This window comes from Coturnix japonica, chromosome 1 (assembly GCF_001577835.2).
Source record: "Coturnix japonica isolate 7356 chromosome 1, Coturnix japonica 2.1, whole genome shotgun sequence".
Classification (NCBI taxonomy): Eukaryota; Metazoa; Chordata; class Aves; order Galliformes; family Phasianidae; genus Coturnix; species Coturnix japonica.
The window spans coordinates 172,399,443-172,422,760 of NC_029516.1; the positions used below are offsets into that span (position 1 = coordinate 172,399,443).

The 23,318-nt window shown below is 43.1% G+C and overlaps 1 protein-coding gene across 3 annotated transcripts in view; it reads left to right on the forward strand.

The window, feature by feature from the left end:
* Positions 1–248: 248 nt before the first annotated feature.
* The window catches only part of NARS2 (asparaginyl-tRNA synthetase 2, mitochondrial), a 49,743-nt gene continuing 26,673 nt past the window's right edge, over positions 249–23,318 (forward strand). The window contains exons 1-6 of one of the 3 annotated variants that reach the window (XM_015852449.2): positions 249–466; positions 4,145–4,254; positions 4,917–5,037; positions 5,638–5,778; positions 9,590–9,670; positions 18,211–18,311. In XM_015852449.2, the coding sequence (XP_015707935.1) occupies positions 326–466; positions 4,145–4,254; positions 4,917–5,037; positions 5,638–5,778; positions 9,590–9,670; positions 18,211–18,311 (695 nt within the window). In that variant the 5' untranslated portion in view covers positions 249–325. The remainder of the gene's footprint in view (positions 467–4,144; positions 4,255–4,916; positions 5,038–5,637; positions 5,779–9,589; positions 9,671–18,210; positions 18,312–23,318) is intronic. The other 2 variants (XM_015852450.2, XM_015852448.2) reach the window with 2 other exon arrangements.

The following is a 23,318-nucleotide window of genomic DNA, read 5'->3' on the forward strand; positions in this document are numbered from 1 at the left end:
AGAACTCAAAGATCTTTAAAGTCCCTTCCAATCCAAGCTGTTCTATGAGCCTATAATATTTACAACCTCTTCCTTCGTTAAAGAGAGGCAGTGAGCCACCCAATAGAGTGAACTACATTTCCCAGAAGGCCTTGCGCCCTCTCGGCGGAAGAGGCGGTTCTTGCAAGATGGCGCTCTCCCCTCCGATTGGTTCTCTGGGTGAACTCGCCGAGCGGCCATTGGCTGTGGAAGTCACGTGAGGTTTCATCGCCTCAGTGAGGCCTTAAGATGGCGGCGGGCTGAGGTTGGGATCCTTGGAGGGGATCGGGCCTACCGGGCTGGCGCCATGTTGGGGGCCCGGGGCGGGTGGAGAGTTCTCCGTTACTGCTCCTCCTCATTACCGAAGGAGCAACGGGTTCCAGCGGCACGGCTGCGGGTCCGGGAGGCTCTGGGGGCCCGGGAAGCGGCGGGCGAGGTGAAGGTGCAGGTGTGTGTGGCGATGGTGGCGGAGCGACTCGTAGGTGGTAACGTGAGAGAATGGGAGAGGAGCCCTCAGGTCCTCAGCTTTGGAATTGAGGGCTTTAGTTATAGCGTATAAAACTTCGCTTCAGCAAAGTGCAGGGTTTTGCACTTGGTCCCAGGCACCTGTACAGGCTGGGAGGAGTGGTCCTTGATAGCAGCTCGGCAGAAAAAGACCTAGAGGTCCTGATAGAGGAGAAACTTAACATGAGCCAGCAGTGCGCTCTGGCAGCCTGGAAAGCAAATGGGATCCTGGGCTCCGTCAGGAGAGGGGTGGTCAGCAGGGATAGGGAGGTGATCGTCCCTCTCTACTCTGCTCTTGTGAGGCCCCATCTCTCATACTGTGTCCAGGTGTGGAGCCCTCAGTACAAAAAAGACGGAGATTTTGGAAAGGGTCCAGAGGAGGGACAGGAAGATGATCAGGGGGCTGGAGCACCTCCCCTATGAGGACAGGCTGAGGGAGTTGGGTTTGTTCAGCCTGGAGAAGAGAAGGTTGCGGGGTGACCTCATTGCAGCCTTTCAATACCTGAAGGGAACTTACTGCTAGGAGGGGAGTAAACTCTTGGAAAGGGCTGATAATAGCAGGACACGGGGAAATGGTTTTAAGTTAAAAGAGGGAAGATTTAGGTTGGATGTTAGGGGGAAGTTCTTTACTAGGAGAGTGGTTAGGCCCTGGAACAGGCTGCCCAGGGAGGTTGTGGATGCCCCGTCCTTGGAGGTGTTCAAGACCAGGTTGGACGGGGCCCTGGGCAACCTGATCTAGTAAATGTGTTTGTTTGGTGGCCCTGCTAGGCAGGGGGGTTGGAACTACATGATCCTTGAGGTCCCTTCCAACCTGGGTCATTCTGTGATCCGTGATTCTGTAAAGCTGTCTGGTCCCTTTTACTGTCTCTTTCTGGCTCTGCCCATCCACAATCGCTTGGTGGTTGTTAGATGGGGTTCAGAGCTTTGAAGTTAACCTGGATGTGTGCGGGGAGGGGCCGTTTCTATGGCAGATTACGCTGACAAATATACGCCTAGATGCTAGGAAGACGTTCTTTACTGTGAGGGTAGTGAGACACTGGCATAGGTTGCATAAAGATGTTGTGGATGTGCCCATCTTAGAGGCACTCCAGGCCAGGCTGGATGGGTCTTTGAGCAGCCTGGTATAGAGGGAGGTGTCCCTGCTTATAGCAGGGGAGTTGGAACTGAATTATCCCTCCCAACCAAATCATTCTATGATGCTGTACAGTCTAATAGAGAAGGAACGCGCTTACTCAGTATAGATGCTTCTCATCTGTAGTTTTATGAATTACGCAGTCTCAAATAACCTGCTGCTAATATTGGCAGTTCTCCCTTTTTGTTTCCTTGATTCTTTGTTGTTTTTCCCTGGTGTTGACACGCATTCTTTTGCATTAAGCTGGGCTGGAGAATTGATCTGACTTAAAACGATCTTTGCTATGAGTAGTTTTTAGTTACTGGAAGCTGCAGTCTGACCTGAATTGAGACTGACACTTAGCAGTGCTTCTGATAGAGTGTGAAGTGGTCCAAATGCTTCTGCTACAGCCTCTGCTGCTGTTTAGAAGCCTTAGGGCACACTCATATTTTCCTGTGGGAGGCTGGAAGACTCATCTTTATTTAACAAATCCTGGTGCTGCTTGATGAGGTGGAAAAAAAGCCATCAAGAATGTTTCTTTGCTCAGGGTATTTTATTTGTTTGTTTCCTTGCTTGGAAGGAAACTAAGAAAAACATTACCATTATGCATTATGTACTTGTTCTGGGCCTTTATTGGAATATAGAAGACAGGCACAACAGCTTCAGGAATGTTACTGTGCAAAACACCTTTTAAACACCTGTTGCTTTAGCTATGAGAGTATGAGGATGCCATGCCAGATAATCAGACTTTAGTTTTGGACTTTGTAAAAGACTTTTTTTGCGTTAACACTGCTTCAGGTGGAACCTCTTGTAGAGGATGTTCAGGTAAACGCGTATCTGAATTAGTGAGGATGGAAGAAAGGCTGAAGTTTTGGTTAACCCTAGTATTATGGCCTAAACCATCTTCCACATTTCTTGTATTCACCTGCCCTCCACAGTTTGGTAGGCATTTCCTATGCGGGAGATATAGAAATATCAAAGGCAGACTAGACCAGGCTGCCCAGGGCCCCGTCCAACCTGGCCTTGAACACCTCCAGGGTATCCACAGCCTCTCTAGGCAGCTGTTCCAGCACCTCACTGCTCTCATAGTAAAGAACTTCCCCCTGTATATTCAACCTACATCTTCCCTCCTTTGACTTAAAACCATTTCCCCTTGTCCTTCTGTTATCTACCATTTCAAAGTGCTGATTCCCCTCCTGTTCGTAGGCTCCATTTAGGTACTGAAAGACTGCAATGAGGTCACCATGCAGCCTTCTCTTCTCCATGCTGAACAAGCCTGGCTCTCTCAGTCTGTCTTCATAGGAGAAGTGCTCCAGCCCTCTGAGCATCTTTGTGGCCCTCCTCTGGACCCTCTCCAGCAGCTCCCTGTCTTCCTTTTATTGGGATTCCCAGACCTGTATGTAGTGTTCCACATGGGGCCACATGAGGGCAGAGCAGAGAGGGACAATCCCATTCCTGTCCCTTCTGCCCTCCCCCCCCACCAGACCAGGCTGCCCAGATCCCCATCCATCCTGGCCTCAGACACTTCCAGGGATGGCACAGCCACAGACTCCTCACCTTCAGTGGGAAGAATTTCCTTATATCCAATCTAAATCTATCTTCTTTCGGTTTACAACAAGGTTGTCCCTTGTCCTGTCACTCTGTCTTTCTTATAAGTCCCTTTTGTATATTAGAAGGCCACAGAAAGATCCCCCTGGAGCCTTCTCTGTGTGGAATAATCCTCATACTCGCAACCTCTATTCATCTCTCACTGAGCCACTGATTTATTTTAACTCCTTAATTCAAAATGGGTAAAAATGCTTCTCTGTTTTTTTTCAATGGGGACAGCGTGGCAGTGTTTATTTTTAAGGCATAAAGAGGAACATGCAGAAGTGTCAGAGTGTTAGTTTTGATTTTTGCGTTGCATGAATGTCTGCTGGCTGTAGTGCTATTGTTTCAACAGTCCAATGGCTTTGGGCGTGTAATCAAAAAGAACTAGTGAACCATTTCCAGTTGGAACCTTCGCACTGTCGCTGCTGCAACAGATTGGTACTAACGTTGTCAAAATAGCCTTGTGTGTTTTAACTTAAAGCACTGTGCATTCCTGCACAGCTGCAATAAAAGTGTTCTGGAGGGAAATAACTAATAGAAATGTGTACGTTGCTAAAATGCTTTTCATCTTCAAAGCACTGTGCCAGTTTCGTTATTCTAAGCTGCACAGAGATGCAGGTAGATCTGAGTTATGCTTGCTTTACTCCTGGGGAGAGCCAATGTCTCTGCCTAAGGTTTTGTTTCTGTTTGCTTTGAAGTGAACAGAAAAACATGACATTGTTGGGGGTTTTGTTGGTGCTTTTTTTTTTTTTTTTAACTTCCTCATAGAATAATATTTCCTTTGATTTCAATGAAAAGCTGAAATAGGCCTGCTGTGGCTTGTCCAGCTCTTTGAGTGAGGAGAAGAAAACAACAAAAAGAAACATGATTCTATGGAGCTAATGACAAGAAATAACAAATTTCTTTTTCTTTTACCTGTAGGGCTGGGTCCGCTCCATCCGATCCCAGAAGGAAGTTTTGTTCCTGCATATAAATGATGGGAGCTCACTGGAAAGTCTCCAGGTGGTTGCTGATCCCAGTCTGGAGTGTAGGTGGGTCACTTTGTGATGCCTGGAGAAATATATGCATTCATGAGTGCTCAGAGGGGTCTCCTGAGGCCTCCTTTCCTGTGCCACTGTGCTGGAGGAGCCTCCAGCAGCTGGCACCTGACCACAGGAAAGAAACAGCTGCAGTTTGAGGTCCCTTTTATTGTGCTTTTCAGATGGTGCTGTGGCTTTGTGGTTCAGCTCCTTGTCCTGTCAGATCAATTTTGATCTCACTTTCTTAGTAGCTGTAGTAGTGTGGGTGTTCTGAACATCCACATCAGTGTGATCTTACAACAGCCCATCTTCCTCTTTTGTCCAATACTCCTGTGTCCTAAATTCTTCTAGTGTGAATTTATTCTCATTTCAAAGAATCATAGAATGGCCTGGGTTGAAAAGGGCCACAATGATCATTTAGTTCCAACCCCCTGCTGTGTGCCGGGTCATCAGCCACTAGACCAGGCTGCCCAGAGCCACATCCAGCCTGGCCTTGAATGCCACCAGGGATGGGGCATCCACAGTCTCCTTGGGCAACCTGTTCCACTGTGTCACCACCCTCTGGGTGAAGAATTCCTCCTAATATCTAATCTAAACCAAATCTAAACTGCTGTTAAATTGTAGTTGCATTTGTATCAACAGCTAGTTAATTGTTGTTGCTCTTGGTTTCTTAGAGACCTGACTTTTGGAAGTGCAGTGGAAGTGCAAGGGAAACTGGTCAAAAGCCCTCACAAGATGCAAAACATGGAGCTGCAAGCTGAAGCCATTCATGTGGTGGGACCCTGTGATACTTTGGTATGTTGCTGCAACAGGAAGTCCAACTGGTAGGAGCACTTTGGGAATAAATGCCAAAATGGCCAACTGTCCAGCAGAGTGTGCTTCAAACTCTGTTGTTTGCTCGTTTTCTAACTCAGTTTGCCTGCAGACTTTGATTTGGCTGCAGTGTATGTAGGGTACATCAGATGAGATCAGTTTTCTGGGCTATGTGGTTTACCTGGTAGCTCTGGCCAGAAGATGAACCATGGAAGCAGTGGATCTGGCTAACTGCTCCAGATTGTGAAGGCAGAAGAATCTGCTGCAAGTGTGTTTGGGAGCAGTTTGCTATTGCATTCGTGAGTTGAACAATTGGCTTTCAGAGGGGCTCAACTTCAAAAAGATAAAGTACTTGAGTGCTGCTATTTTTTTTTTCCTCTTCATGGCTTAGAAAAATTAAAAATAATCAAGTGTAAATCCACAGAGTACTAGAGAAGATGAGAAAAATAATGCTTTTCCCTCTTTGCTCTGTAATGATGATTGAGTTTTAGAATGCAGAGATTGTTGTTTCCATGCATGGCAATAGAGATGTATTGACTTCGTCTTCTCATCCTCTTTTATTTCTTTGCTTGTTGCTTTTAGTCATTCCCCTTCAAAGTAAAGGAGAGGCACCCACTGGAGTATGTCCGGCAGTTCCCACACTTGCGATGCAGAAGCAATGCTCTTGGAGCCCTCCTGAGGATCCGCAGTGAAGCCACAGCAGCCATCCACTCATTCTTCCAGGTAGTCACAAAATCGCAGAATTGTAGGGGCTGGAAGGGACCTCCAGAAATCACTGAGTCCAAACCCCCTGCCAAAGCAGGTTCCCTACACAAGGTTGCACAGGTAGGCGTCCAGGCGGGTCTTGAATATCTCCAGAGAAGGAGACTCCACAACCCCCCTGGGCAACCTGTTCCAGTGCTTCATCACCCTCACCATAAAGAAGTTCTTGCACACATTCATGCAGAACTTCCTATGGTCCAGTTTCTGCCCTTTTCCCCTTGTCCTGTCTCCACACACTGCTGAAAAGAGTCTGGCCTCACCACTTTGGCCCCCAGCACCTTAGATATTTATAGACCTGGATCAGGTCCCCTAGCCTTTCTTCATAGAGGAGATGCTCCAGGCCCTTTGCCATCCCTATGGCCCTCCACTGGACTCTTTCCAAGAGATCCCTATCTTTTTTGGACTGGGGAGCAAAGAACTCGACACAGTATTCCAGATGAGGCCTTACCAGGGCAGAGTAGAGGGGGAGGATCACCTCCCTCGACCTGCTGGACATGCTCTTTTTAATACACCCCAGTATGCCATTTGCATTTTTGGCCACAAGGGCACACTACTGGCTCATGACCAACCTGTTGTCCACCAGGACACCCAGGTTCCTCTCTGCAGAGTTCCTCTCCAGCAGGTCATCCTCCAGCCTGTACTGGTGCATGCAATTATTCCTCCCTAGGTGCAAGACTCTACACTTGCTTTTGTTAAACCTCATCTGGTTTCTTACTGCCCAGCTCTCCAGCCTGTCCTCGCTGTCCTGAGCTTTATATGTATACCACTGTCTGAGTGAGGCCTCAGATAAACATGTTAAGAGGAAAGGGCCACATGTGTTAACTGCACGGAGGTCTTTTTTCAGGCCCAGGCCAGGCTGAGATCTTGACCAGAGTGTTGCTGATTATGAGGTTTGCACACTGGTGGTCTTTTTAGTGTCTTTCCACCTGTTTTCCTTTTAGTTATTTTATCCCTTTCACTTATGCAGTATAATTGCCTGCAACTGTGTGTGGTCTGTAGAACACAGCATAATAAGGAATTATTTAACTCACTCTCAGCAGTGACCTTGGATAGTAGCCTCCTCCTACGTGGAAATATCTGTGATACTGAAAAGCCACAGACAAACAGACTCAAATCTTCGTGTTGTTGCTGTTGGTTCTTTGCATCTCTATATACAAGTCTGTGTGGATACTGTTGGCTGAGATTAAAAAGCTTCTGTTTTAATGCATTTCAAACTGATGGATTGGAAACACCTGTATTTCATGATTGTGTCCCCACCCTCAAGCTGTGGGCAGGGCGTAGGCAGTGAGTTAACTCTGATTCCAGATGCTGCACAGAAACCATGTAAGTACATACAGTAAGAAAGTAAGTCTTCTAACACACTGGAGCTCTTTCTTGTACAGCTATTCTTTATGTTTCAGTTGAAATAAACTGGTTTTAGCTGGTGAAGAATCACATGCACACCATTCCTATTATTATGAGAAGTCTCAAAGAACAGACTGGAATTATTGAGGTTGAATTTCTGGTCCTGAGTGTGCTTTTACTTTTTGCTTGTAGTGATGAAGAAAGCATGCTTGCTCACTCAGAGACTTGTCTGTATAAAACTATGTGGTATTTTAAAGATTGTATTTTAAGAGCTTAATAGTAATATCGTGTCAGATAAAACGCTGCTGTTATTTTCAGCATTGTGCCTACTCACAACACAGAACACGACTACACTGGGAATTGGACTCTGCTGGTATTGAGCCACTAGATGGCAATAGCTACAAAACTTTGTCGTTTCAAACCTGACAAGGAAGCCAGCTGATACCAAAAAGCATCGTATTCTGACAAAGGCTCTACTTATCCAAGTTAATTCCAACTCAGACTGACATATTCGCATTTAAACTGATCAGAGTTATTGCAAAATATGAAGAATTTTATCATCAACAGCTACAGTAAAGTGATGAGGAAGGCCTGTTATTTGCAAATGCTTTTGTCACGACTCTTCTAGCACCAGGGATGGCTGTAGCTTTTTTTCATGTCTGGTGGAAGGAAAGCATCCTTTTTAAATTACCACCTACGTCATCCCAAAAATGCTGCAGTTTCAAACTTGATGTTGTCAGGCTGTGTGATCACTTGGAAATATAACTGCAGCCTTTTTGCTCTGCAGAGCTGTAGAAAGGCTTTCTGACCTTTACAGGTCGTGCAGAAGTTCCCTTACATGCTCTGGAAAGGAATTTGAAACATGTATCATCTCTCACGTGGTGTTAATAGTTGCTGGAAAAAAAGAAAAAGGAAAAAAAAGGGGTGATATTTTGAAGTCTTATGGGGCAGTGAAAGGATCCATGACCAGCAGGTGTCTGGAATATGCATGGGAATACGGGAGAGAGCTGCACATCATATTGATAGGCTAAAAGTGTCCTTCCCAGGCAAAGCAAATGGTTCTGGCTGTCAGACATCTTTCTGTGCAGTAAGTGGGTCTCTGTGAGGTGCTTCTGGCAGCCACCTGGCCAACCGAGGTCTTTGCACCTGTAACCAAGGTAGCCTGGAGCTGGCTGTGGGGACTTTGCTCTTGGTTGTGTTAGATTACTTCCACAAAATACACTGCATGTCCATATGAGTTTTTTGGCCCTAATTCATTTTAGTTTGATTCTCAGTTTGAACATTATGTCCTATTCCTGCTTTCCTGGTTGTTTAACTAGTTGATGATAAGGATCAGAGCTTGTGGTGTGAATTGAATTTGTATTACCCTGGCAGAATCTGTGATACTTCAGCTTTTATGAGCGCTCTTTATTTGTTTGGTGGTTTTTAGTATTTTGTGTAAATCAGATAATGGGTTATGCTACATCATTGCTTTTATCATGGTAATGTCGGCACACCCTCCTTTTTAGAAAGGTTCCCCTGTACTGGGCATTACAGTGATGCAAGAGAAAACAAGTCCTTCTTGTATTGGAGGCCCTAGAGCTGAATGTAGTACTGCAGGTGTGGCCTCAGAGGAGTAAGGTAGAGGGGAATAGTCACCTCTCTTGACTTGCTGCCACCCTATTCTTGATGCAGCCAAGAACAGTTGTCATTTTGAGCCACGGTCACGCTTTGACAGCTTATTTTGAACTTCTCATCAGCCAGCACCTCTAAGTCCTTCTTCACAGAGTTGCTTCAATACATTCTCTGTCCGGGTTGTATTTGTTTTTGGACTTGCCTCAACCAAAGTGTGGGACCTTGAATTTGGCCTTTGTCAGTTTCAGGATTCGCACAGACCCACATTCCAATCCTGTCCAGGTCACTTTGGATAGCATCTCTTCCTTCAGTGTGTTGACTGCAACACTCAGCTTGGTGTCATTGGCAAACTTTCAGAGGGTGCAATCAGTCCCACTGACAAAGATGTTAAACAGCTCCAGGTCCCAGTAATGACCCCTGGGAATGCCACTTGTCACTGATCTCCATCTGGGAATCAAGCTATTGCCCACAACTCTTTGTGACCATCCAACCCTCTCTTTATCCAGTAAGTGGTCCATCCATCAGATTCATGTCTTTCCAATTTAGAGGGAGTGTCGTGGAGGTGAGCAGTTGCAAAAACACATAGTAGTAATATAAATCTTAAGGAAATATGGATGAAAAGCACAAGTGATACGCTTGGACTTGCAGTCCTCTTGTTTTTGTCCATGAGAGGCAGAAGTTGCCTAAAAGGCTGCACGTACTGTCCTGGCTGGGATCTGTTAGTTGGGTCATGATTTGTTCAGGTAGAGATCATCTTTGAAGGTGATAGTTGATATCTTCAGCTAGTTAACTCTGAGTGTTCTATCTGTTCCAGGATAATGGCTATGTGCATATTCATACTCCCATAATTACATCAAATGACTGTGAAGGTGCTGGGGAACTCTTTCAAATTGAGGTAAGTTGGAGTGGGTAGAGTTTCTTGATCTATTTATGTGTTTATTTTACTTGCAGAATAGATTTGGAATCATTGAAGGTTGGGGGAAGTGTTTGCATAAAACCTTCATGTTCTGCTGTGATTATTTCTTTAAATATAGCAGTCTTTTCCTTCAACAAATAATTGAGACAGAATTAAGCTGTTAGATTACTTTTTAAGTCCTGTTTAGTGTGTTAATCAGTACCTTTTGTACTGATGAGTTACTTTATCCCTGGTGCCCTGAGATAGATTAGTGAGCAGAAAGATATGATAGCAAGAGGTGGGGTGGGACATTCAGGACAGCCTAATATACAAAAATATTTGTTAGCTCTTGAAATTAAGAATGTAATTCACCTTGATTCTTATTTGTAACCATGAGATTACACCTTAAAAGAATGACAGCAATATCCCAAACTGCTTTTCACACATATATATGCCTCCCTACAAGTTATTCTTATTGCATATTGGAATTCTTCCTACTGAAATTGCCTTGTCTCCTGATATTGCTAAGTCTCTCTGTTTGTCCACCAGACTCCTGCTACAATCTGTCATTTTCTTAAGTACTTGACATCGTGGGTCAAAAGTGCCTGTGAAATTTATATGCAGCTGTAAACACTACATATTCCTCGTGATTCCTAACATCCCCCCCCACCCCATTCATGAATCATAGGAAATTCCATTTGCTTTTTATACTTATATATTTAAAATGTACTTTTCTATCTCAGACAATTGCATCTATTGCCACTTATGCCCATTGGCTTCAGCCTTGCTGGTGCATCATCTATAAGAAAAACTGTTGAGGTAGCAGTTGTTTGCTGCAGAATCACATCTTCTACTCTCTGCACAGCCTCATGGCAAACAGCCTCCATCTACTCATTCTTCAGGATGTCACTATCTAACCTGTGCTACTAGTGATTCCCTTCTAGACCAGTGCGTGTGCCTCAGCTTTTTGTTTGCTGTGACAATAGAGTTGATTAGCTAAACTAAGTTGTTACTGTTTAATTGAGATCCCTTAATGCTACCAAAGGTTCCCTCCAGGCTGTTGCATGCAAATTAAGATGTGAAAACAAGTGACACTTAATGATGAGAACATTATACAGTTTGCAGCTGTACAGTATATTACGTCTTCGGTACAAATTGTATCCACTTGAAAGCAGGACTGGAGCGTAGGTGGCTGGTGGTAGCAGAAGCACTGATGCAAATGTAGATTGAGGTGGTGAAATGTGAATCTGAAACTTGTATCAACTGGATCTTAACAAATAGTTCAAGATAAAAACTGCTAATCTCTCTCAAGCATGATTGCTTAGGTGTGAAATAGTACCAGTCCTGGGGAAACTGGGCTTGAAAGGTATGGAGTAAGTACTGAGTAATATACCATTGAATGGTCTGCCCCGTGAAGAAGAACCTTCAGAGAAGCTTTCCCTGTTTTGTTACTTCTTCTTTGAGCACTGTTTTATCATGTGGCCTAATTTAGTTAGGGCTTGGTTTCCTTTCTGCAGAGCTCTGCTCAAAGTTGGTCTTGGCTAGAAGAGATCCAAGACAGCTGGCTGTGCTGCTGTGACTGCTGTGCTCTGCAGGAACAGTGAGACTGTTCCTTGGCAGTGGAAATCTTGGGGGACATGAATCCTTCCTTGGGAGCATATAAATCATGGGCTTAGGATTTTAAGACCAGTCCTCCAGTTGTGAACAGAACATAAATTGGTGTCCTATTGCTCCTGAATTCTTAGCAGTAAAACGTACCTGCTGCTGACAGTCTGCAAGCAGACAAGGCTGGCTTTTCTGCACTGCTTTTTAATTAATTCCATTGAGCAGATGGGTAGTATCACCAGTTTAGTTATGCTGCTGTGGGTGGAATAAGCTGAAAGCTTTGAGTAGCCTTTAAGGCCACAGTAATTCTAATCCTCTAACTAATGTCTGACTGCTGTTTGGACTACTGAATTCTTGAGAGACAGTGGAAAGTGAAGAGAGGAAGAGTCTATTTTCACATGAGACTTGAAGAGATGGGAAAGCAGTATCCTGAGTTAAAAGGGAGAAGTTTTTTGAAGGCATATGATCTTTGATTCCTAGCCCTCTTAATCCTGTAAGATTTGTGTTTGTTTATATATTTGGCTTCCTCATCATCTTTGTTTGGTTTTTGAGTGTACTGATTAGTCTGTACATAGTTTTGGTTGGGATGTTCTCATAGTAGGATTTAAAGTGAGGGGGGAATCCCATTCGCCTCTGCTGGGGAAATCAATTCAAGAAAACGTTTCTCAAATGAAGTCCTGTAAGATTGAGGGTGGTAAACAGAGGAAATCTTTAAAAATAAGTCAGGAGATGGTAAGAACTTCAGAGAAATCCTTTGTGTTTGAGATTTTTTTTCTGCAGCTCAAAGAGAAAAGGTTTGAGGAGGAACTGCTGGAAGTGTGAAAACAGCTAGGCAAATCTTAGCCTGCACAGAGAACATCAGCAACACCAACTTGCAGATTTCTGCACCTTTGGTCGTGTCATCTTTCTGTGGAACCCTGAAGGCAGGAAGCTTCTTGGCTGCGCTGCCTTCCTTGAAAGAAACTTACTGAGAAGTCCAGAAGAGTTTTGAATGTTGAGGGCTGTGCTTTAGTGAAATGCAAAGCAGGACGGGGTAATCCTTGAAATAGGAAGATTTAGGATCAACAAGGTGAGATAGACCTTTTTATTTTTAATTTAATCAGAATAATTTCTCTGTACCATCTCTTTGAGAATCTTAGGGGGAGATCCTTTCCTTGTCTTTCCTTTCTTTTTCCTACTGAAATCTAAAATCCATAAAAGCTTTGTATATTGCATGAAACTTGACCCAGTCTACTTCTGGGGCTGCTCCCTAGGAAATCTGCCTGCCTTTTGTCTTTGTGACCCAGCTGTGTGTCTGTTCCCTGCTATTTTCAGCAGCCTCCCACTCTGTCTGCAATGTTGAAGGCTGTGCATTCTGGTTCTTTTTCTGTCTTTTTGACTTTGCTGTCTGGAAAGTTGCCTTGTTTGACTGTCCTCAGCTGCTGTGGGGAAGTTGTTGTCTCTTCTCCCCTCTGGAAGAGCTTTATTGATGCGGAATGCTGTGATAAAACCCTGGGCAGCCATCTTCCCTGCCACACAGCCTGTTAAAAGAACTTTGCATGCAGTCACTTAGCATGACAGTTCAATTGGCATCCACAGCTCTTTGAAGTGTATCTCACCTGTGTCTAGTACTGCCCACGGGCTTATTCTTTTCTTGGGCAATGCTCTATGTCTGAGAAGAGATGCAATGTACCTAGTGGCTTCAGTGGAGGTAATATGTTCTCTGTATCATTCTTATCTCTTCCTACACACATACCTCACTGCATTTGACTTCAGTGCTTGACTGATCAGACTAATACATTAAATGAAGGAATATTTATTTTCCTGCAAAACTTGAGAACCATCCAAGTATTGTTCTTCTCCAAAATGTATCCAGAGAGATGCTAGTGTTTGGTTTTCTTGTCACTTGCACAAGGAGAAGAATGTAACTCTGGATCCCTGAAGAGTGTAAGTTCACGGCTGTTTGTCCTGTGGAACCAGAGATGTGCGTCTGCTACTGAAATTTACTCCTGCCATACTTACAGCGCTTCTGAAAAATAACCCTGTCAGCACCAAGAAAGGTTGGGATCTTCTGGGAAGAGAAGCACAGTGAAATGCAACAGGATTAGCATCCGTCAGGTGTTTCCCCTTCAGAGATGTGTCACAGTCTGGGAGGCAGCCAGTACCTGGGAGCTTGGGACTTCAAGAGAGCTGCTCAGCAGGGCTCAGTATAAGCTGGAACTGAGCTGAGGGAGAGCTTGCTGTCATCTTTCCTGCCTCTCCTGGTTTCTGTTTTTCTCTACCTGGTTCTTCACTGCTTATAATTCCAGTACATTTGTGTGAGATGTTTCTCTCAGCAGAAATAGCTGACCAGCTGGACTCCCACTGGGCCATAGCAGAACTGGGGCTGGAATTGAAAGGAGGACTTCTTTGAAGTTAAAAATTGTGCGGTTTATCTAAAGAGGAAAACTCACTCATGTTTGTAATAGGGCATCACAGAGGGTAGTCTGGATTGAAATTGTGCTACTGTGAAGCTTCAGCAGTGTGGTGTTGTGGGCCTGCTCTAGAGCTAAAGCAGTGATTTCTGTGAGCTTTAGAAGTCGTGTCTGATCCCTTCATGCATTTGGTGTGCGTAGAGTAAAAGAATGGAACAGTTTATACTCTCCTGAAGCAAATTGCCTCAAGTAGAAGTTAATACAAGACCGACATCAAAGTGAATAATTTTAAATTAAATCATTAGACATTTGAGAAGGAGAACAAAACAGGTACTAAATCCAGTTGTTCTCGTACTTAGAATGAAAATAAAAAGCCTTTGATGTTGATGTCAAATCCTAGCATGTTTATGGTGCATTTACTCTGAAACACCGAGATGTTTCATACAGGCTCCCCCCCACCTCCCTCTACTGTAAGTAGAGTTTTTGACTAGGAAATGGAGAGAACTTGAAAGCAAACACATTATTTCCCCTCCCTGAGTTGTATCTGGTAGGTCTGGTTCTGTTGTGGGTTGTTTTTTGGTTGTTTTTTTTTTGAGTGGAAGTGGGAAACAAAGTCATCTAATTGAAATAAAAGCACAAGGTTGTAGCTTCATTTTGCTCATCATCAACATGAAAAAACAACCTTGCACTGTATCTGTGAATGGGGTTATTTGTTATACAGAAGCAGGCTGAGCATAGATCTGGGGCATAATCACTTAAGAACATTGGCCTGAATCTGTTCTTGTATGTGTAGAGTGGAGGAACCACTTCTGATGGGTTGCTCAATAGTTGCATGTGTGAAATGGGAAGTTATTAACTATAGGACACCTCCTTGGTGTCCTTGGTAAAACTTTGTTGAAGTTGCTATATTCACTCTCCACCTTCTGTTGGAAGCAGCCTAGCAGCTCCTTGCAGTGCATCTCAGGACCTGAAGGGGTCTATCAAGCTAGCTTCAGGTTTGTATAGGTCCAGTTTAGCTGCAGTGTCTCAGTTTTCCTTCAGTCACTTGCTGTTGTGTCTATTTTCCCTTTGCCTCACTGTAATTACATCTGATACGAAGAATGAAAAATGACACAAAGTCATCAAAAATAAACCAGGGCCCAGCTCCTGGAGGCAGCTGTATCCTGTTTGTGGCTTTGGGGGAAGTATTGAGATTTCATGGCTGATTTCTTCTGTTCTTTTCCTGCTTCTAGTCTGTCTTTTTCTCATTGTTTAGAAGTTGCATCCTACAGGACTAGGTGGGATTCTTCAGTGGTGGGATAAGGAATGTTACTGAACTAAACTTCCAGTAGGATAAGCTGGGGGTGGTACATCGCTCTTCTCTCTAGTTCTCTGGCCATGGCTCTGGAACTGTGGTATGTGGATGCTTGTGTGTTTATTAATATCCATATTGTTTTTGAATAATTACACTGGATATATTTGAAGAAAACAATAGAGGCCTGCTCTTGCATCCTTGTTTTCTTTTTTAGAACTACAAAACCTACGAAACAAAGGAAGCTGTCCTGGGGTTGCAGCAACAAATTGTCCTACTTCCATTGATCTTTGTGTATCAAGGCAGGCTTGCTCTTTTCTTTAGTGTGATGATGTGAAGAGATAAAACTGCTCTATGATCTGAGGCCTTTGACAGACTCTTTCTTTTTGTGTTTTGTTTTTTTTTTATCTTTATGATGAGCAGCAAAGCTTTTTAAGAACAAAAAGCAACACCTTCCAACTCATTGAGGAAAATGGCAGGTTGTAGAATATCAAAGGCTGGCAAACAAGCCTGAGCTGAGCAACCTCCCCATGACAAAGCAAGGGTGGCTAGAGGCAGTGGTGTGCTTTGTTGAGCTGGTAGCACTTAGCTTAAATTCTAGGATCTACTCCTTGAAAAGCATTTCAGATTTATCTCAGAAGGAAGTAGTTGTTTTGAAGTGAATGTAGATCAATCAAACCTTTCTTTCATTTTCCTAACCTTTGACTCCTCTGAAGCTTAGGGTTGATGTTGAGGTACAGAAGATGCTGATGTGATCTCATTTATCTTAATGTTTTTGTTTAAAAAATATATATATAAATAAAATGACAGAATTGTTACCTCTAGACATCATCCAATTCAACTCCTGCTGCTCAGGCACAGACAGGTTGAATTTATCTTCTCTTGTGGTTGGGCACTAGTGACAAGGGGGCTTGGCACTGTCTTCTTTGCACTATCCTTTCTAGTATTTGTGGACAATGATGAGCTCCCCCTGACCTTCCTATTCTCCAGGCTGAGCAGTCACAGTTCCCTATCTCTCCTCACCTGAAAGATGCACCAGTTCCTTCATCACCTTTGCTGGACTCGCTACAGTATCATCTATTATTAGTACACCTGTATCTTTCTTTGCTCCAAGGGCTTATTGCTGTCTTTGGGCAAGCTTGGTTTTCAGCAGGGAAATAGCGAAGCATTATTCTTAAGTGATTTGTGAAGGTATCATAGCAGAGGTCTTTCAATTTCTCTTCTGCACCTGGAAATTAAAACCTGAAAATATGCCTCACATGAATGGAATTTATTTCAGACTTCTTTCATAACTGCTGAACTTGCTAATTTTTCCATAGCATGTAGTTCTTGTTTTATGCTTAAATATTTGGTGACCAGAACTAATAGGAAGAAGCTGAAATGAAACATTTTTCAGTGCCTATATGATATCTCTACTGTGATGTTTTCAACTCCAGGTTGTTGTAGTTATTCTTTTCTGAAGACTGAAAAGCAATGGAGCCTTAAGAGGATATTCCATTCCGTTTTTGCTGTTTGTTTTTGTTTTAACAGTGAGGAAAAAAATAACGCCTGTCTATGAACAAGAAATAGCACTGATTGTAAGAGTTATTAAAAGATAGTGTACACAGCATGGAAAATACCCATCTGCTTTTTCAAATGGCTTGAAATTGAGTTTTGAAAGCAATGCTATTGACCTTCCTAATAGTAGAGATTCTTCCCTTTCGCTATTCCTTCTTGGTAGGAAAGAATGAAAAATGCATTTTTAATTTCAGAGACAAAGTTGATACATTGGTTTCACTCTTTTGAATATTGATGAGCGAGTTGTCCCTCATAGAATCATAGAATGGCTTGGGTTGGAAGGGTCCTCAAGCATCATCAAGCTCCAAACCCCTGTCACAGGCAGTGCCATCAAACTCCACTTTCAATACCAGACCAGGCTGCCCAGGCCCCATCCAACCTGGCCTTAAACACCTCCAGGGATGAACGGGGCATCCACAGCCTCTCTAGGCAGCTGTTCCAGCACCTCACTCCTCTCACAGTAAAGAACTTCCCCCTGACATCCAACCTAAATCTTCCCTCCTTTAAGACATTAAAACCATTTCCCCTTGTCCAGCTGTTATCTACCCTTTCAAAGATCTGACTCCCCTCCTGTCTGTAGGTTCTCTTTAGGTACTGAAAGGCTGCAGTGAGGTCACTCTGCAGCCTTCTCTTCTCCATGCTGAACAAACTCAGTTCCCTCAGCCTGTCTTTGTAGGGGAGGTGCTCAACAGATGATCCAGTGGGATTTTCATTCTGTGTGTTTTTATTTCCTGGAGACATGGTATGTCATTTCTCTACCTTCTCCCAAGTTCCTATATGGACAGAACCTTTAGCTACTGTATGTTTTACTCTGCCTTGGAGCTCAAACCCAGAGACTATCCTAGAAAATCTGATCTTCCACCACCTGTATTCTCAGTCTTGCTTTTTAAATGGTACATATGTCCTTCCTGACACTTTATTTTACATTTTATCATCTTCTTTTCTACAATGCCATTTCTGCTTTGACTCATGCAAATTTAAACACATACATTACATAGTTGTTTACTTTTAGTAAAATTCAGAGCTCCAGACGTGTATATCCAACGTGCAAAGGCAAGAGGCGAGAAGGGAAGAGTCATAAATTCTTTTAGTTGGTATGAACTCACCACTGCCACGGAGAAGTTTTGGGCTGGTGGTCAGACCCTGTGAAGTTGTGTCATCTTAGTGAGTTACATCTCTGCAGCTGAACTGAAAAAACTAATTGTCCTGTATCTAACTTATAATCCCCATTGTTTTGAGCCATATCTGAAAGAACTGTTTGTTTTTCCTCTGTGTTGACATATCTGAGCTTTCATAGTGATGCAGGTGGAATGTGCAACAGGTCACTTGTTCTGTAAGCTGTGATACCTACAACTCATATCCTCTTAAATCGCTGAAAGTGGAAGTGGGGAACTGTCTTGTTTCCAGCTTAGTGTATGACTTGGTACTATGCAGCCACATTAGGTGCTTCAAACACCTACAAACAGAAGTCTCACATGGGTTATTTTTGTTTTCCTGCCTTTTGTTTGAATTGTTTATAGAGCCTTTTAGTTGTCTGAGCAAAGATGGGTGACATTGTGTATGACTGTTGGATTCCTTCTCAGAGGTGTTTGGGTGGACTCTGATGTAAGTTCTTAGGAGGAAGAAAAAGAAGTGGGGGGCTGTGATCTTTATTCAAACACTGATAGCCTAATGTGTGGATTTTTGATTTGCAGACATCACACGAGGCAAAGGAATCTGCAGAAAAGAACCACTTCTTTAATGTGCCCACCTTCCTTACAGTTTCTGGCCAGCTCCATTTAGAAGTGATGGCAGGGTGAGTAAAATTACACGTTTTTGTTTTGATCTGTGATATCTTTTCATTTGGCAGTTGTCCCCCATTGTTACATGTTATATATCTGCAACGTGCACCAGAAAGAAAATGAGCAGCGGTGCCCAGATGATGATGTGAAGGTCAGTCAGTGTATGTAGGTGAAAGCTGAGCTCCTTTTGATTCTGGTCTGTGAATTAGCTTTAGTTGCTAGGAATCTGGTGTGGATTGGGAATGCTGGATGCAGACATAATCCTTACAGGAATGACAAGAGGTTTGTTATCATCACAGAATCACAGAATTATCAAGGTTGGAAAAGACCTAGAAGATCATTTAGTCCAACCATTACCAATACTTCCCAGCTAAATCATATTCCTCAACAAGTTGTAGTTGTAGTATGTTAAACATAATCTGTCAGAGCCACTTTTCCCTTTGATTAGGGAATGTTATGCTCATCTACACCAAGTTTTCCCAGTAAATTAAGTTAGTTTATCAAGCACATGGAGTCAGAACCATCCCTTATTTGAAAGCAAAGTTCTCTGAATGCTTACAATGTGAGTTATTCTCACATGTGGTTCTTCAGCCAAGTTGCTGTCAGCCAGCTGAATTGCTGGTAAAGCCTATCACAGATCAGGTAGGTCTGTGTCTTCTTCTGCGTTGCCAAGGGGGTTTGACATGCACTCACAGGGGAAACAGAGCTACTTTGGAAGTGATTAGTAACTGTTAGGTAACTAATTAGGTGCAGGTCTCCTGAAAACAAGGGGAATAAAACCCTAGCTTTAGGAAACGTGGCTAGAAGTTGAACAACCTGCCTTTTCATGGAGACTCCAATGAATATTTCTGATAATCATAATGTAAGTTGTTGTCCATGTCTCATTTCCAGTGTTGAGAACCATATAATAAATGTTTAGCTGCTTTCCGTTTAATCAGTGTTGTGGAGTGTAGTTGACTGCTGGTAAGTAAATAGCTGCAGTGAAGTCATTCAGGTTTTGCCTGCAAATAAAAATAGCAGTTTCTTCAGAAATCTGTATTCTGCCTTGTTTATTCTGTCTGTCAGGCTGTATCTCAGACCACCTAGACAGTTGGGATCTGCTAAAATACTCAAGCCAGAGGTTCTCAATGGACAGGATGTTTTTGACTTGCTCTCATGTGGTGCCCTGGCTGCTGTGACAGAAGCACACAGGTCACTTGGCAGCCAAAGGCTGATGCGTCATCTCAGCCATTATCTGAGACAAGATAATGAGGTTTGTTTAACTGTAGAGTTTTGCATCCCTGAAAGAAGATGGGATGACACCCACTCATACGTGTTAGACTTAATTGGCTTTCATGCCTTGTGACCTTTATTGAAAGACGTAATTCCACAAATCAGATAAGTGCAAAGAAAGAAAAAGTATAGATTGTAATGATTAACTTGAAATACAATCTCACCCTCGTACATCAGTCTATTCCCTTTAAATAGTATGCAGCCTGCCCTGGGATTGAGCAGAAGGCTCAGTTGGGCAGGTGCAGGTCCTGCCTGCTAACTATTTTTTCCATTGCTGTCATTCAGGTGCACCTTGCTCTGTAAGGATGGGCAAAAAAAAATCAATACTCTTCTGAATGCAGTACGCTGTATTACAGCTTCGTGTTCTTGTTTGACAGTAACATGCTGTTCTTACAGGCATTTAAATGGATCCAGTGCTGTCTAAATGTAGATAAGTGGTGTTTATTCGTAATGGGGCATAGCTGCTCGGTGAACCCACTCTTCTTATTTTATTTAAACATGGGGAGTTTTTGAGACCTAGAACTCAAGTGCTGTTGTATCCTTTCAGCCTTCAAAAATAGATCAAGCTTCTAGATGCAGAAACATGTGATGTTTTGCTGTGGAACTGAGATGTGAGCTATCTTAACTCTGTGAAACCCTTCAGATACTGAGAAGGTTTTTATTTCTGGTTTCTTGTGTGAAGAAAGTCAGCTATCAGTCTGTGAATAGGATTCTTACACAATCAAATAATTAAGTGAACAGTAGTAACGAAATCTGCTTGGCAGGCAAACTTGTTCTCATGATGCTTTCAAAGCATGAAAATGTGAGAGTCCCTTGGTCAAAATGGAAGTACTCTTGCTCTCCTAGTAAACAAAGCAGTGATAACGGTGAAGAATCGTGCATTTTAGATTTGATCCAATGAAATTTACCCTTTCTTTCACTTATAGCCAAGAAAATGAACTATTCTTCAGTAATTCCCTTTTGCTTAAACAAGTGTTGACTTGCTTCAGTCGTACCATTTTCAGGAACAACTGGTGCATGAGAATTTGTGGGAGGAGTCCAAGGTAGAAATATTTGGGAGGCAGACCCTTCCTCATCCAGTCTTGGCCTGTTTCCTGCTCTGACGTGCTGTGGGAAATGGGAGTGCAGAGGCAGATCCTACACAAACCCATTAGAAACCAGGGGTGGTGCAAGACAGGTATGAGAGGAATTTTTCCATGGGGTGTTCTAGGGATCAGAAAGTCAACTGGGCAGACAGTCATGTCTGCTTGGATCTCACTTTTAGCTTTTCAGAGCTCATAAGCAGGCTGCAAGCTGTGGTTGGAAAAGTCTGGGCAGGGGCCATATGGGAAGACTTACCAGATGTGTCTGGACCCAAGCCTTCTGCTGTCCTTGCTGAGAGTTCATTTGTAGTCTGTGGGGTGTCACTGTTAGGACATGATGTCTGTGTGTTGTCCAGAGCCCTGGGCTCTGTTTTATGGTGCTATTTCTGATGACAGAAGTAGAGCTCAGTTTAGCAGTTATGACTTGGGAGTTTTGAACCTTTTCCTCTGAAAGAATAAGGAGAAAAAAGGAATTCTTGTATTTATTGACCATCTACTAAGCTGTGTATACTTGTTATACTTGAAGGCAAGGTCAGAGGAGTTCGTCTTGTCTCTCGGCGTGACAAGAATGGCCTAGTTGGCACAACTTCTCATTTCATTTGCAGTGACGGCATCTAGGTTGACTGCTCAGCGTGTCTGAATCATTGTCAGCTGCTATAAATCTAGAGGCTGACTGAGGTCTCCAAAAAGTCTTTATTCAGTAACACATCTCTGTAGCCTTTTAAATCCTAGATGAGTCAGTAAACACTGTGGCTAGAGGTTTGCAGGACTGTGTGTGTCCCAATAACTGGTTTAAAATGTCACTGGTTTGCTGTGAAGTCACTGGTCCTTGTGGTATTTCCTCAACCTCCTGTAAGCATAAAGGCCCTTTGGGGTATTGGAACTAGGCTGGAGGGTCTGTGAGAGCTGATGATTCAGAGGCACGCTGCAGGCAGCCAAAACAAACTGTTGCCAAAAAGCACAGCTCACTGGTTGTATTTACTCATTTATTTCTCCTTTCACTCATCTGAACTTCCCACAAGATCTACCTGCTCCTTTCTTTCCAGCCTTGTTGCTAATAGCTTACATCATTGTTTTGCTCTGGTTGTCCTGACCTCTCATTCTGTATCAGGCACTGTCTGTTCTGCCTTTTGCATCGTTAGTTTCATTGGAGTTGCTCTTCTGGATAGCTCTGGAGGCCACCCCCTTCCTAAATCTCAGATTAAGTTTTCTCCTTTCTCGCTCTCCCTCAATCTGTTTCTTCTCTCTTCAGTCCCTCAGTAGGTTTCTCATCTCCTGTTTATCTTTTGTTTCCCTACAAATGAGCAGAAGGCTTAGGTGCAAACTTCTAGGAGCCTACTGACACCTGCAAAGAGGTTATCAAGCAGACAATCATAGAATCTTTGCAGTAATGTGTGACAGAAGGACAGGAGAAAATGGGCATAAGTTGCAGTGAGAACTTCTGAATGGTTATAGGGAAAAAAGGTCGTGAAGAGATCAGTCAAGCATCAGAAAAGATTACTGAGGGAGGTTGTGCAGTTTGCATCCTCAGGGATTTTCCAAGACAGAGCTGGAGGAAGGCCGGATAACCTTGGTCTGATCTTCTTGCTGACCCTGCTTTAAGCAGGGGGTTGGACTAGTGACCTCTTGAGATCCCTACCGGCTTGAATTGTTCTGTCATTCTAAGTTTATTCTTGACTTTGTTCCCATTTTTCTCTTTGCTGATCTCATGCACAAAACCATCTAAATGAGCCACCTCTAGTTCAATTTCAGTTCAGCATCTCTCCCTAGTAGTTGTATTTTTCTGCCTAAACCACATTCTTGGCCTTTTGCACTGACATCTGCCTGTTAGCATCTCATTATCAAACTTGGTTTAGTTGAAACATAATTAATCTTGCTCTCATCTCCTTACGCACATCCTCGTGGTTTCTAAGTGATTGTGCATTTTATTGGTTTCTTTCTAATTCCAGATTTTATCTGCAATCCTGCAACTGGCTTTTCTGGTTTAAGAGAGACTCTAAAAGAAAATCTCAGTCATTCAGACCACGTTAGCTGTGTCTACCTGAGTTTGCAGAGAGCTAAAAGCGTGAATTTCCTGTTGGTTTCAGAAGATTGCACTGATTTCATTTGAAAAATGTCACCATTTCACTGCTTTTCATAGCAGCGGTGAGAGAGAGCTGTCTGTTTGGATTGATGTTCGAGAAGATATTGCAGAGCTGCAAAAAGATGCAGCCTTACTCCTATAAAAGTGGCTTTTCTTTTGGCAGTTTGGCAAATGCAGCCTTAAAATTTGATTCCAAAATGACTTGATAATTACGGAAAAAAATTGCATTGACCTCAAGCAAATATTTGCTCTACATTGTATTATTTGAAATACTTTCAGATGCAGCTGCGAGAATGATGTCCAGTTGTATAGCATTCCTGTTGCTAAAAATTAACAAATAGAAGTGTAATTATTTATATTGGATCCCTTAAAAAAAATCTCTGACATTTCTTGTGCAACAGTTGAGTCTGACTCACAACACAGACTCTTATAATTAGCACGCTAACTTCCATTAATTAAGCTGCCACTTAATTTGAGCTATAAAAAGCAACTGTGACATCTCTGGTTTTAATCAATTACTGCATGCTTCAGTCTGCTACATGACTGCTGCAGTGACTGTTAATGACTTTGTATCACTGGGAAGC